The sequence below is a fragment of the Carlito syrichta genome, unplaced genomic scaffold (assembly GCF_000164805.1).
Source record: "Carlito syrichta isolate Samal-C Ts95f unplaced genomic scaffold, Tarsius_syrichta-2.0.1 Scaffold306983, whole genome shotgun sequence".
Lineage (NCBI taxonomy): Eukaryota > Metazoa > Chordata > Mammalia > Primates > Tarsiidae > Carlito > Carlito syrichta.
In genome coordinates, this window is record NW_007251079.1 from 39523 (window position 1) to 54184 (window position 14662).

At 39.1% G+C, this 14662-nt stretch overlaps 1 protein-coding gene across 2 annotated transcripts in view; it reads right to left on the reverse strand.

Moving 5' to 3' along the window:
- Nucleotides 1-14662, reverse strand: part of IDE (insulin degrading enzyme) — a 79828-nt gene that overhangs the window by 35275 nt on the left and 29891 nt on the right. For both annotated transcript variants that reach the window (XM_021715312.1, XM_021715313.1), the window contains 6 exons: nucleotides 13256-13368; nucleotides 12590-12752; nucleotides 11212-11304; nucleotides 10672-10763; nucleotides 9584-9664; nucleotides 7602-7705 (listed from right to left, as the gene is read on the reverse strand). In XM_021715312.1, the coding sequence (XP_021570987.1) occupies nucleotides 7602-7705; nucleotides 9584-9664; nucleotides 10672-10763; nucleotides 11212-11304; nucleotides 12590-12752; nucleotides 13256-13368 (646 nt within the window). The remainder of the gene's footprint in view (nucleotides 1-7601; nucleotides 7706-9583; nucleotides 9665-10671; nucleotides 10764-11211; nucleotides 11305-12589; nucleotides 12753-13255; nucleotides 13369-14662) is intronic.

Genomic DNA, 14662 nt, shown 5'->3' on the forward strand with positions numbered 1-14662 from the left:
GATTTTTTGTAGAGATGAGGTCTCGCTGCCCAGGCGGGTCTCGAACCCGCGGGCTCAGGCAATCCACTCACCTCAGCCTCCCAAAGGCGCGGGATTACAGGCTGAGCCACCGAGCCCAGCTCAGTTTCATTACTTTTTAAATAAGGATTCAAATTAGATGTACTCTATCCTTCCACTAGTAGAATTCTACAATATCATGATATCAAATTAGATTTTTAAAAGATACACAAAGAAGAAAGAAGGTGCGAAAAACAAAACAAAACAAAAAACAACCAAAAATTTATTGATGAGACTCAAAATCAAAGCTTAAGTGAAGAAATTGAGACTCATGAAAAAATGCTAAAAACCAGCCAGGCACAGTGGTTCATGCCTATAATTCCAGCACTTTGGGAGGCTGAGGCCAGAGGATTGCCTGAGTTCATGAGTTCGAGACCAGCCTGGGCAACGAGGCGAGACCTTGTCTCTACAACAAATAAAAAAAAAAAATTTGTTGGGCATGGTGGTGCACACCTGTAGTTCCGGCTACTTGGAAGGCTGAGGCAGAAGGATTGCCTGAACTCAGTAGGTCAAGGCTGCAGGTGGCTAGTCTGCACTCCAGCCTGGGTGACAGAGTGAGACTCTAACTCAAAAAAAAAAAAAAAAGCTAAAAATCTTTTTTTTGTAGACACAGTCTCACTATATTGCCTAGACTGGTCTTGAATGCCTGGCCTCAAGCAATCCCACCTTGGCCTCCCAAAGTGTTGGGATTACAGGTGTGAGCTATCTGCCCAACTTAAAAATCACTTTTTAAAGGATGTCTTAAAATAAGAATCAAGAAAAATTAGGCTTAAAGCTCAGAAAGTTCAATCAACTTTTATGAGCCCTTACCAGTTCAAATTCTAGAAAAAACAAAACACAGTTCCTACCTAGGAAAAATTCATAATCTAATAGGATAAATGGCCTAGAGCAAAATGTGATAGGTTGATCTCATGTTTCTATTTTCATTTTTGAGTCGGGGTCTCAATCGGTCGCCCAGGCTGGAGTGCAATGGCACAATCATGGCCACTGCAGCCTCAACCTGCTGAGCTCAGGCAATCCTTCCGTCTCAACCTTCCAAGTAGCTGGAACTACAGGCGTGTGCCACCATGCTCAGCTAATGTTTTAATTTACTGTGGAGACAAGGTCTCACCAAGCTGCCCAGACTGTTCTCGAACCCCTGGGCTCAGGTAATCCTCTCGCCTTGGCCTCCCAAAGTGCTGGAATTATAGGCATGAGCCACTGCGCCCAGCCCAATCTCATGTTAACACACATAACAGGGCTAACTCTCCTCTTTTTTTTTTTTTTGAGTTGGAGTCTCACTCTGTCGCCCAGACTGGAGTGCAGTGGCCGTTCCCAGCCACCGCAGCCTCGACTTGCTGGGCTCCGGCGATCCTTCCGCCTCAGCCTTCCAAGTAGCTGGAACTACAGGCGCGTGCTACCACGCTGGCTCATTTTGATCTATTGTAGAGATGAGGTCTCACCAAGTTGCCCAGGCGGGTCTCGAACCTGTGGGCTCAGGCAATCCACTCACCTCAGCCTCCCAAAGGCATGGGATTCCAGGTTGAGCCACCGAGCCCGGCTTCTTAACTCTCCACTTGTGTACTTTGTCTTTGAAAGAAACATGAGTCTTTGAACTGCAAAGGTGGGCCAAACACAGGAAAAGGGAGTCGAAGCTGAGGACCGATGAGCAAGGCAAGTACCAAACCACATCTCCAAAGCATGGATGAGTCACAATCTCTGTTTGGGCAACCAACAAATCCTAAGAGAATCCTATCATCTTTTAGAAATGCTGGAGGAGCTATGGGCAGGCCATGTACTTTTTGAGCTGCGGCTGCCATGTTTTCTTCACTTTGGCCCCCACCCCTACCTTGGGGAGGTGAATCGCCTCTCTCTAATATACTTTCTAAATAAACTAAGAAATGCTGGAGAACACGAGAGGAGGCAGAAGCCTGGAGATGGGCAATCGTTATGACTTCCAAAAAGAAAAAAGGGAAGCCTGCACACCACAAGCCAGTGCATAAGCATGGATCCCTGACAGCTCTCTACTGTAACTGTCAAACTGCCAAACATTTACAGAAGAAGACAGTGATCACTGGGACTTGCATGGAGCCACCAAGAGTAAATCCTCCCAAATGAACGGAATTATTTGTGACTTAAGGAAGACATGTGGCAAAGGCCCTACAGCCGCAGTTGCAGGTTTGATACAGTGCGATAGGCACCAAATGACAGGATCAAGGGAGGTATGTAGCAACGGTGATGGAGTGAGAGCAGGTAAACACCTCTGAACAGGAAAATCAAGTCTCACCATCCAAAAGAATTTTCGAACAATTAGGGCCGGCAAAAATGAAACTGGCTACCTTGATATTTAATGAGTTCCCCATCTCCAGGGGAATCTAAACTGAAGTTGGTGACTATTTAGTTGGGATACTGCAGACGAGATACACAGTACCAGGCCACACCATTTCGGATAAGTGACTTGTGAAATCCACGGGGCATCCTGGAACTGATCCTTATGGATTCGGACGAGGCCACACCATTTCGGATAAGTGACTTGTGAAGTCCACAGGGCATCCTGGAACTGATCCTTACGGATTCGGAAGGCCAACAGCATCTCTAACAGGAGTTGAATTAAATGACCTCTAAGGTTCCTTTGAGTCTTAGGATTTTCCTGATAATCTCCCTACCTGATTGCAATGTTAAACTTGTTTCAGTGAATTTTAAAGAGTGTAATCTTTCTCTGGAGCCACACCAGTCTGGCCTGGCAGCTGGCAACGTCCCAAGCTGTTCTGCACTATCACTGACCTGCTATAGTTACAATTATAACAGTCACAGAGCCCAATCCTGCAGAGGAGAGCATTTTTCTTTAAATGTGAGAGGAAAAAAAAAAAAAAAGAGGCATTTAACCCTAATTGCATAAGACATCCAATTTAGAAATGTGGAATTTAATCAAAAGTAAAATATATGCCCCAGCAAATTCCCTCCTACAAAGTATCGCTGGATCAATTACTGGCTCTAGAGCAGCAAAAACTACAATTTAAATCAGGATTTTTCTTGCAAAAAAAAAAAAAAAGAGCGTATTCTTATTGTATTATATGATCTTAAAAAGCATTAGCTTGTGTTTATACAACACTTTTCAACTTTGCTAAGTCATTTCACATCTGATAGAAAAATAAAGTACTACCCCCATACTGCAGATGGGCAAGGTTCAAGGAAATTAAATGAGAGTTCATGATTTTACAATAAACTTTTCACAAGTCCCCCTTGTAGGATTGTAAACTTTGAGGTTTCATACCAGTTACTCAATAAACATTGGTTGAAGGAAAAAAGTGATCTGAGATCTCACTATCAGGTCCAAAACTAGTCCCTGGAAGGAAACTTACAGGTTGTCTAGTGAGTTTTACCATGAAGTTTAAAGTTCTTTCTCCCCATGTCGATGTTTTATCTTTACAAGGCATATAATACAATTCAACAGGATTTAGGCTAATTTTTTTCCCCATAACATACAGCTACATTGAAGAAAATACAAATTTTAAACTGTTTTGCTGGCCTAAAATGAGGCAGTGTATATCCTGGGTGTTTTTATTCCATGTATTTTAATCATGTATGTAAATGTATATATCACTTAATCAACAGATATTTTTAATCTTGATGAAGTCCAATTTATCAATGTTTTTTCTTTAATGGTTACTGCAACTTTGTGTTCTAAGAAATCTTTGCCTTGGCTGGGCATGGTGGCTCACACTTGTAACTCCAGCACTTTGGGAGGTAGAGGATTACCTGAGAACAGGAGTTCGAGACCAGCCTGGACAACTTGGTGAGACCTGTCTGTATAATACATCAAAAAATTAACTGGGATTGGTGGCGCATGCCTGTGGTTCCAGTTACTTGGAAGGCTAAGGTGGAAGGATCACCTGAGCATAGCAGGCACTCCAGCCTTGGCGACAGACTGAGACTCCCACTCCAAAAAAAAAAAAAAAAAGATACGTTGCATAATTCCACTCATATTAGGTACCTAAAGTAGTCAAATTCATAGAAACAGAAAGCAGAATGGTGATCAGGGTAACAGGGGAGATAAGCTATTATTCAATGGTTATAGAGTTTTAGGTTTGCAAGATGAAAAAGTTCTGGAGATCTGTTTCAAAGCAATGTAAATATACTACAATGTACAGATACTACTGAAATGTATCCTTAAACTAGTTAAGAAGGCAAATTTTATGTGCTTTTTTTTTTTTTCAGTCAGAGTCTCACTCTGTCACGCTCACAGCCGCCACAGCCTTGACCTGCTGGGCTCAGACGATCCTTCCACCTCAGTCTTTCAAGTAGCTGGAATTACAGGCATGCGCCACCATGTCCCGCTAATTTTTTTGATTAATTGTAGAGAAGACGCTTTGCCATGTTGCCCAGACTGGTCTCAAACCTATGGGCTCAGGCAATCCTCTTGTCTCTGTCTCCCAAAGTGCTGGGATTACAGGCTTGAGCGACAGGGCCCAGTTGTTTTTTTTTTTTTAAAACCACAATTAAAAAAAATAAATAAATTGACCATATACGTGTAAAACTATTTCTGCACTCTGTTCTGTTCCAATGATTTCTTTGTCTATTCTTATGCCAATACTACAGTGTCTTAATATTATAGTTTTATGCTAAGTCTTCAAATCCAGTAGTTTAAGTCTTCCAACTTTGGGGATTTTCTTTTTCCAGGAGTATTCTGGTTAATCTAGGTCCTTTGTATAGCCGTGTACATTTTGGAATCAGATTATCAATTTCTAAAAAAAGAAAAAAAAAGCCTACCAGGATTTTGGTTGTGATTATATTGAGTCTGTGAATCAGATTGGAGAGAAATGGTATATTAATAATATCGAATCTCCTATCAATGAACATGATATGTTTCTCTATTTATTTAAGTCCTTTTAACATTTCTCTTGGCTACTGTGTGTTCTCTTATTGCTTTGTAGTTTTTTGTGTAGGGTTCTTGCTTATCTTTGGTTAAATTCATTCCTAAGAATGTTATGGTTTTCTGTAAATATTTCTTTTTTTCTCATTTTTTGTTGCTATATATAGAAATGCAATTGATTTTTATATACTGATCCCATAACCTTTGATTATGCTGAATGTACTTATTAGTTCTAGGTTTTCTGAGAGAGGGGAAGTAAGTAGATTCCTTAGGATTTTCTACATATACAATCATTCCATCTATGCATGTATCACTTCAAACCACTTAAATCGTGTCAACTATATCTCCCATCCACAACCAGATTACTTCAGGCATGAATCATTTAAAAATCAGGTTATGCAACTAATCTTTCTCTGTTGTTTACTGACTGGGGAAAAAAAAGATTCCTTGATTTTTTTTTTTTCTTTTTTGAGTTGGGAGTCTCACTCTTTTGCCCAGGCTAGCGTGCAGCGGCACACTCCTGGTCACTGCAGCCTCGACCCGCTGGGCTCAGACGATCCTCTTGCTTCCGCCTTCTAAGTAGCTGGAAGTACGGGCACATGCCACCACGCCTGGCTAATTTTTTGATTTATTGTAGAGATGAGGTCTTGCTAAGTTGCTCAGACTGGTCTCAAACCCATGGGCTTAGGCAATCCTCTCACCCTGGTCTCCCAAAGTGCTGGGATTGTAGGTGCGAGCCACCATGCCCAGTCTCTTAATTTTTAAGTACCTCAATATTTAGACAAATTATCTGGAGCTGAAAAAGAGCATTTGCTGTTAAAGACTGAAATGATCAGCTCACTAATCTCTCATGAATTCACAGCTTTCAGTAACTTCTAGTTTCTCAGTTTGATTTTGCATATCATAAATAACTCTTGAATAATTAAGGATTGGGCAACAAACAGGGACTTACAATACTGGCAAGAAATTGAGTGGGAAACATATTGTATCCTGTTATGACTGGGTACATGAAACCAGAGACTTAGTTTCTATCTGATTTCAGAAGTTATTATCATCAAAGATTTCTACATTTTGACACTTAATATATTTTTAAAACTCCAAACCCAAGACATTTTATTACAATTTTAAGATTCTAAAAGTAGAATAATTATCTGTACTCCTCCAACTCTATAATAAAATAAAATATTTAACTAGACCCTAGCATGAGGTCAGATAAAATCTGGCTAGCAGTCTTTCCTAGGAGAAAGCCACCAAAGTCCACCAGCCACTTAAAAGTGACAATGGCTAGGCCAAGCCCACTTGAACATTAGAAGGCACTAATTGTTGTTCTCAACATAAACAAGATAGAGCAAATAATATACATGTAATTACAGCCAATGAATTTATAATAACATGTCTGGAAAAGTTCAAATCAATGCTAACTAGAATAAAGACTGATAGATTTCAAAAGATTTTTTTCTTTAAAAAATTCTAGTAGATTGTTGATCTTATTCATAAAGTAACTGTTCCAAAAGACATATTTACTCAATCACCAAGTTGCCAGTAGGATTTTAGAAATACCTGCCCGGCAAAGGAGAAAAATTAAAAATATAAATGTCATTCAATTACATTCCTTCTATCATTTGACTTCAGAAAATATAGATGAGACTGGGCGTGGTAGTTCACCCTTGTAACCCCAGTAATTTGGGAAGCCGAGGTGGAAGGATTGCTTGAGCCCAGGAGTTCAAGACCAGCCTGAGCAATATAACAAAACCTCACCTCTACAAAAACAAAATACTAATAATTAGCTGGGTGTGGTGGTACATTGCCTGTAGTCCCAGCTACTCAGGATGCTGACACGGAAGGATAACCTGAGCCCAGGAGGTCGAGGCTGCTATGAACTGCGTTCGTCATGATCATGCCACTGCACTCCAGCAGTCTGGGTGACAGAGTGAGATCCTGACTTAAAACAAACAAATAAAACAAAAACAAAAACAACAAAAATATAGATGAAATTCAATTTTAAGGCAAGAATATCATGTGGTATCTCACAAGCTCTATAGGGATTACCTTCCTCTAGCAAGTATACTATGCTACTCTAAGGAGTTCGAACTTATGATTACCACTGGTCACTCAGGAGAATTCTAAGATTGTAATCCTTAATGTGGCTTTAAAAAAAAAAAAAAGGAGGGTTCCCTGATGCTGAGTGCATTGGCTTGAGCCTGTAGTTCTAGCTACTTGGGAGGCTGAGGTAGGAGGAATGCTTGAGCACAGGAGTTCAAGTTCAGCCTCGGCAACATGGCAAGACATTGTTTTTTAAAAAAAAAAAAAAAAAAAAAAGGTGGGAGGGGGCAGAGTAGGGCAGTGGTTGAGAAAAAAAATTTTAAAAAGAAGGTGCCCTCACTTGCACAGAACAGCCAGACAGGTGAGCTGATACCTTGGGTGTTTGCATTGGAAAGAAGCCAGGTTAAGACCATATATTATTATACGTTACTCATAATAATAAAATTACAATTATGTTTTTTAAAATGTCTGTCTTTTAGAGGTGTTGGTTCATTATGCTATTCTCTACTTTTGTCATTGTCCTGGATTCCATGTCATCATGTAAACATGTCATCATGGTTAGAAGCATCTGATTCATGATTTCAAAATTTCAGATTCAAATCATTACTGAAAACCTAGGATGTAACGTCAAATCCATAGGGTGACTCACCGGACATTTTCTGGTCTGAGTTTATCGAGAACCATCTCTATTAAGTCAGGTCTAAATTCCTCCAGTAAATATTCAGCTGTAAGTACTTCTTCTAGGGGATAATACTTTTAAAAAGGAAAATATAAATAAATAAAATTTACAAGGCTACAACAGAGTTTAATTAATTAAAGCAAACACATTTTGAACACATCAAACCCATCGTTGTATATCTCCTCTTCCTTCAATTAAATGTTACTCCCACTGAAAAAACGTCTGTAGCCCTGAATTCTTTTCTTTTTCCTACCACATCTTTACACTGTTTCTCATTGTATGATGAGTCTGGCAAATACACTGTTAGTCCGCAAACATGCTTACATTATAGAGAGCAAAATCACACTATTTTTGGAGAAGATTAAGAATAATATTTCTGGCTAAAAAAAGTGAATACTTGTTTATGAAGAAAATTTGGTAGTGAAATGCTGACACCTACAGGATTTTTAATAAAAAGTACACACAAATTTCTAAGAAAGAAATCAAACAAGCATTTAGAAAGTTGTCGTGGGGAAAATGGCTTATATTTTTGACTAGTGCAGAAAAATACTGAAGAAAATACTTTTTAGTAAGTGCAACTTCTGCCTAGGTGCAGCGGCTCACACCTGTAATTCAACACTTTGGGAGGTCGAGGAAAGATGATTGCTTGAGCCCAGGAGTTTAAGACAAGCCTGGGCAACAAAGAGAGACCTCATCTCTTAAAAAAAAAAAAAAAAAATTAAAAAATTAGCCAGGTGTGGCGGTGCACACCTGCAATCCTAGCTACTCAGAGGCTGAGAAAGAAGCACTGCCTGAGCCCAGGAGTTCGAGGCTACAGTGAGCTATGATTATGCCAGTGCACTACAGACTAGGCGACAAGGTAAGACTCCAACTAAAAAAAAAAAAAAAAAAAAAAAGGTAATAATAAAAAAGAAATAATAAAAAAAACAAGTAAGAGCAACTTCCAATGTACCAGGACAGACTGATTCATTAATACAGCAAATATTTAATGAACATCTACTCTGCCAGGCACTGGTTGAGATACTATGGACCTAATGGTAGAAAAGCCATATGAAGTCCCTGTCGCCAAGAAGCATATATACATTCTAATTGGGAAGGAGGCAGACAATAAACACTCACTGTAATTTTAGTGACAGGTGCTATGGAGGGAAAAAAAACAGGACAGGCGCATTATTTCAGATTGGAAAGTCAGGTAAGGTCTCTCTCTAAGGAGACATCTGGGTAGAGTTCAACTGATAAAAAGAACCTAGCCATGCAGAGATAAGACAGAAGAATATTCCATGTGGAGAAAACAGCAAATGTAAAGGCCTTAAGAGGGAGGAATCAACTCAGTGCTCGAACATTAGCCAGAAAGCCACTACAGCAGGAGTGAAGTGTGAACAGAGAGGAGAGATGGAGACAGGCTAGGGCCAGATCAACTTGAAGCTGAGGAAAATTTTGGATTTTATGTCAACAACAATGGGAAACTACTGAAGGATTTTAAAAGGAGCACAACAAATGGACTTTAGCTTTCAAAGATCACTGAGGCTGGAAAAATAAACTACAGTTGGGAACAAGAAGAAAAACAGGGATTTCAGGTAAAAGACTATCATGGCAGCCCAAGCAAGAAATGAGAATAGACCAGACTAAGATGGCAGCAATGGAAACGGTGAAAAGCAGCTGACCTATAGCTTTCCATAGGTAATGCTTGACACAATGTACAACTGAAAAATACATAAAGTCAATAAGCAAAATGCCTATGTAATGAAAATTCTATAGACGATCATTTTTAGAATGATGAAAATTGAGGTTTTAAACATATTATGGCATCAGATTTGCCCAGCTGCTACAAACTCTAAAGATTATACTTCAGTTTTAACTTTTATCATGTGTGTAGTGCTGAAAGTAATATTTGCAAGATCACTGAAATACTCTACACAGCAATGTGTACAATAAAGTCATAACAAACTTACATGCAGTATTCCTGCAATCTTAGATGTATAGCCCCGTGGTCTCTCTTTATCTTTAAACCTAAAAGCAACAGCATTCAAGTCCTAAAACAGAAAGTTGATCCAATTAGACATAAGTAAATTTTTAGAAATACTTTTTTTTTTTTAGTGTTTGGTTTGTAATATAAACTTACTACTCCATATTTTCTCACACTGTCTGAAAAAAATGGCTATGCTTGATTTAGAAATGTACAGAGCATGGAAAAAAAAACCCTCCTAATGTGTATAAAATTGAACCCATCAACCTAGGCTTAAAACTAAAAGCAAAATAGGCCAACAATTAGAAAAACTGCGTGCAAGAACCTTGTGAGATCCAATACTTTCACAGATGATGAGTTTGGTGACCCATTCAGAGAACTGCACCCAGGTCAGAAGTTATTGTCATAATCTTCACAGGCAGATATTATACCTTTAAACATTTACCTAAAGAGGATGACACTCATCCTAAAATACATTTCAGAATCTTGATAGGCCTTAAATATAAAGTATATATATTCAAAAACCCTTTTAAAAGAAGCCTTTAAAAAATCTGAAAGACAACACCTTGTTTTATGCAAAAAAAAAAGAACAAGAAAAAGAAAAGATAGCCAGGCTTTTCCATACACACAATAATAAAATCACTTTTAAGAACACAATCATACGTAAAGCAATTCACTATTTCTTTGAGAGTTTGCTATAGATTTTACAGATCTGAAAATGACAGAGCTCATGCAGCTTCAGGCAGGGAGTAAACATAATAAGCCCTGACAGACACCAGCAAGAGAATGGCTGGTGTTTTCTGAAGGATGGAAAAAGCAATCTGATTCCTTCCCTTTTCCATCCCAAAAAAGGCTACTTGATGCCTTAACCCTTAACTGTGCCCCAAGTAGCAAATCAGACTAGTACAACTGACTAGTAAAGCCCTTAACTACTATGCATTGCAAAATTTTAGAGTTCAATTAGGAAAAAAAAAACTTTAGAAGTTAAACTGGGCCTTAAATTTTAACTAATTCACATGTATTTGTTTTTGAAAAAGAGATTCCTTAAGGAAAATTTTGGTGAAACAAAAGTACCTTGCACTCTTGGAAAACCCATTCTTGAGGTCCTTCTGCACGTAACTTCTGAATGTATTGAAACATGTGCAAAATTATATCTTCAACATGTACTGGAAAAAAGGGGCACACTTAAAAACCATTCAGTCCTTGAATCCTTCAAAGCAGTGAGCTCAGTCCTAAGGTAAAGTCAGGTAAGTGGAAGATGGTCCCTCTTAGAAAATGGAGTCCTCACCTCCCTGAGACTGGTTTTAGGTGTCCCACACACATGGCCCTCTGGGCTCAGGGATATGTGACAGAAGGGGTTCCGGGGGAGAAAATGAGCAAATGAAAAGCCAAATACACATTTGACAAGTACAACATAATGATCAGTTGTTAAGAGGGGGAAATAATCCATGAAACAAAAGTCAGGTTTACACGTGAAGAATACAATGGATAAGTTATGAATTAAAGTGTTTATAGCTTTCCAACATAAAACAGAACCACAGCATAAAGAAATTTTTTAAAAAATCACAGGAAGTCAATGTTCATTCAAAAGCAAAAAGGTCAATCAATACTTACATAATCCTTCCTCAGTCAAGTCCACATTAATGATAAAAAACATAAAACCTCGGGCTCCTTCTTTCTGCCCGCCAACGAGAGTATTTACCCAGCCTGCAATATTCAAAGGAAATCAACATAATTGACAGCACATGAGGCTTCTTCCAAGACAAGAACATTTTTAAAAATCCATACTATATGTTCCCAAGAGATTAAAAAGAACTCTTATAGAAGAGACTGGGGAAAAAAAAAATCAGTTCAAAAAAGCAGTTTGAGATGCTGCAAAAGACTAAGGGATTTTTTGGAGTCAGGGGCATTCCTGAAGACTCCTCAAAAATCAATCTCCAATTAAGAATAAACTACTGTACTTAAGTGTTAAGTTAAAATAAAGGGCCGGAGTTGGGAGAGGCCTTGGAAATCATCTATTGACTAGATCCTATTACACCTTTCTGATTTGATGAACAGAAGCAAGGAAATAATGTATATTGACTTTTCAAAAAGATAGCAAAGAATATGCTATGTGAGTTTTTACTTTTAACCTTTTTCTCACTTAAAACATGGACTATGGGGTTGGACGTGGTGGCTCACACCTGTAATCACAGCACTTTGGGGGGCCAAGGCGGAAGGATTGAGCCCAGGAGTTTGAGACCAGCGTGGGAAACACAGTGAGATCTCATCTTTACAAGAGAATTTAAAAATTAGCTGGGCAAGCCGGGCTCGGTGGCTCAGCCTGTAATCCTGTGCTTTCGGAGGCTGAGGTGGGTGTATTGCCTGAGCCTGTGGGTTCGAGACTTGCCTGGGCAACTTGGCGAGACCTCATCTCTACAATAAATCAAAAAATTAGCCAGGCATGGTAGCGCGTGCCTGTAGTTCCGGCTACTTGGAAGGCTGAGGCAGAAGAATCACCAGAGCCCAGCAGGTTGAGGCTGCAGTGGCTGGGGGCGTGCCACTGCACTCCAGTCTGGGCGACAGAGTGCAACTCCAACTCAAAAAAAAAAAAAAAATTAGCGTGCCTGTAGTTCCAAATACTCAAGAGGCTGAGGATCACTTGAGCCTAGGAGTTTGAGATTGCATGAGCTATGATTATGCCACTGCACTCCAGACTAGGTGACAGAATGAGATCCTGACTCAAAAACAATCCCAAAACATGCACTGTGATATATTTTGAAATATCTAACCTTTACTGCTCAATACTAAAGGGTAAAACCACTACAGAAAAAATAAAAACAAAAAACCCCAAAACAAAAGCACACTAACAATCACCAACCCACTCACTAACTCAAAGCAGTCACATCTAAGAATTTTCCTTTCACGGGGAGATAACTAGGAGAAAATGAGTGCCAGAGTGAATAAATATGGCAGAGCATGACACTCAGAAGCTACTACCCAGGAGACTTACCCTTAGATTTAAGTTCTGATAACAGACTTCCAGGACCTTCATGCCCAATGAGATGACCAAGATAATGACCAGGATTTGATTTGTAGTATTTCTGAAGGTCAGGTATGGGAAACGTCACATAAAGATTTCTAATATCCTTAATAGGTACTATTTTGTAAAGTTGCTGGAGAAAAACGAACAAACATCACAAAAGATTAGCTATGTACAACTCTTCTTTAACATAACATTTACAAACTATAAAGATCACTGAATTTCATGAAAGAATCCCAAATTTAGGAGTGAATCAACCACCAGAGAAAATCATACACTGACCACAAAGAAAAAACGACCAAGTCCTCTCCTAGAGAAATTTCATCTTGCTGGCATGCAGTCCATGTCTGACCCCTTGGACCATGCCACTAAATAGTTCTGGAAGCTTGTCTTCAGGTGCTGGATAATAGCTTCAACAGACTTCAGCTACCAAAACTACTTTCAGCATGAAAAGATCAGAACATATTTTCTGGTGACTCAAGTTCTAAATAAATGTGAAATTAACTTGATTGTCTTGATAAATATTAAAAACTACATAATGAAACCCCACAAATTCTTCACCTATCCTCTAGTAAACTGGATATACATTATGTCCATAAATTAAAAAGGGAAAATACCCGAAACACATGCACTTACTCTAAGATGTTCTTCTTGGAAAGGGTGTTCAGGAAATTCTGGCAATGGGACATTTTTGTTCTCTACTTCAGAAAATAACTTTACCACCAGATTAGTCAAATCGTCTAAAGATTCTACAAGAAAACAATGAAAACAGGACTTAAAGTAATCATAACATACAAGAGGCAGTATTTAAGAACTTAGGGTCTCCTGAACTGTCTCAGGACTATTGAAAGGAAAATGTGACACGTTAAATAATTACATCTAATAAAGATGAAGCACTCGAGTCATATCCTATCAATGCCTAAGTTACTTCTAAAGCTGCTCAGCAATGCTGAGAGTGACTATGCCACATACATACCTACCTCACAGTAGTTGAAAAGTTAAATATTCACAACAGTATTTCACAAATATTATCTAGTAACAAATTTAAAACAAACGTAAGAAATAATAATAGAATAATTAGCTGCATTTGGAAAAATGACTATGATTTCCAACAAGCAGACGGTGAACCCTCAGCAGAGAGATTACAACATTCACCTTATAAGTAGATACAGGCTAAGCGCATTTTAAAAAGTCAAATGTCAGAGTTTACAAGTGATTGATTTTGCGGGGAAAATAGTAGAAAATGGTGAAAAGAATCCTGGGTGAGAGAATCTCAGGGAACCTGAATTCTAACTCCAGCTTGCCAACCGTGTCAATTGGACAAACTGGTTAATCCCTCCAGGTTGTATAAGAAATTGGGTAAGATGATTACAAGTCTCTTCCAAGGTTTAATATATGATTCTGCATCACAATGTGGCTCAATTACTTTCAACTGTTGATGAGATTATATGGCCACATAAGTGATGTTCTTTTATGTTTTCACCTATCTATCTGTATATTTTTAAATTTTTCATTTTAAATACGTGGGATACAATTCAGGGTTAGGTATACAATTGTTCATTATCTACATAATGAACCTTGTACCCTTGTTGATGAGGTGTGACTCCCTCCCGATCTCCACAGTTTCCCACTACTGCCAATCCCGCCCCCACCCTTCCCTGGCTGTTTCTCACTACTGCCAAATCCCTTTCTAGTAGTAATACAATAGTTTTTCTAGGTCCGCTTATAGTGAGAACATGTGACACTCGGTTCTTTGTTTCTGTGATAGATCACTCAGTATTATATTTTTTTTTTTTTTGAGTTGGAGTCTCACTCTGTCACCCACACTGGAGTGCAGTGGCCACTCCCGGCCACTGCAACCTCGACCTGCTGGGCTCCAGCGATCCTTCCGCCTCAGGGCCTTCCAAGTAGCTGGAACTACAGGTGAGTGCTACCACGCCCGGCTAATTTTTGACTTATTGTAGAGATGAGGTCTCGCCAAGTTGCCCAGGCAGGTCTCGAACCCACGGGCTCAGGCAATCCACTCACCTCACCCTCCCAAAG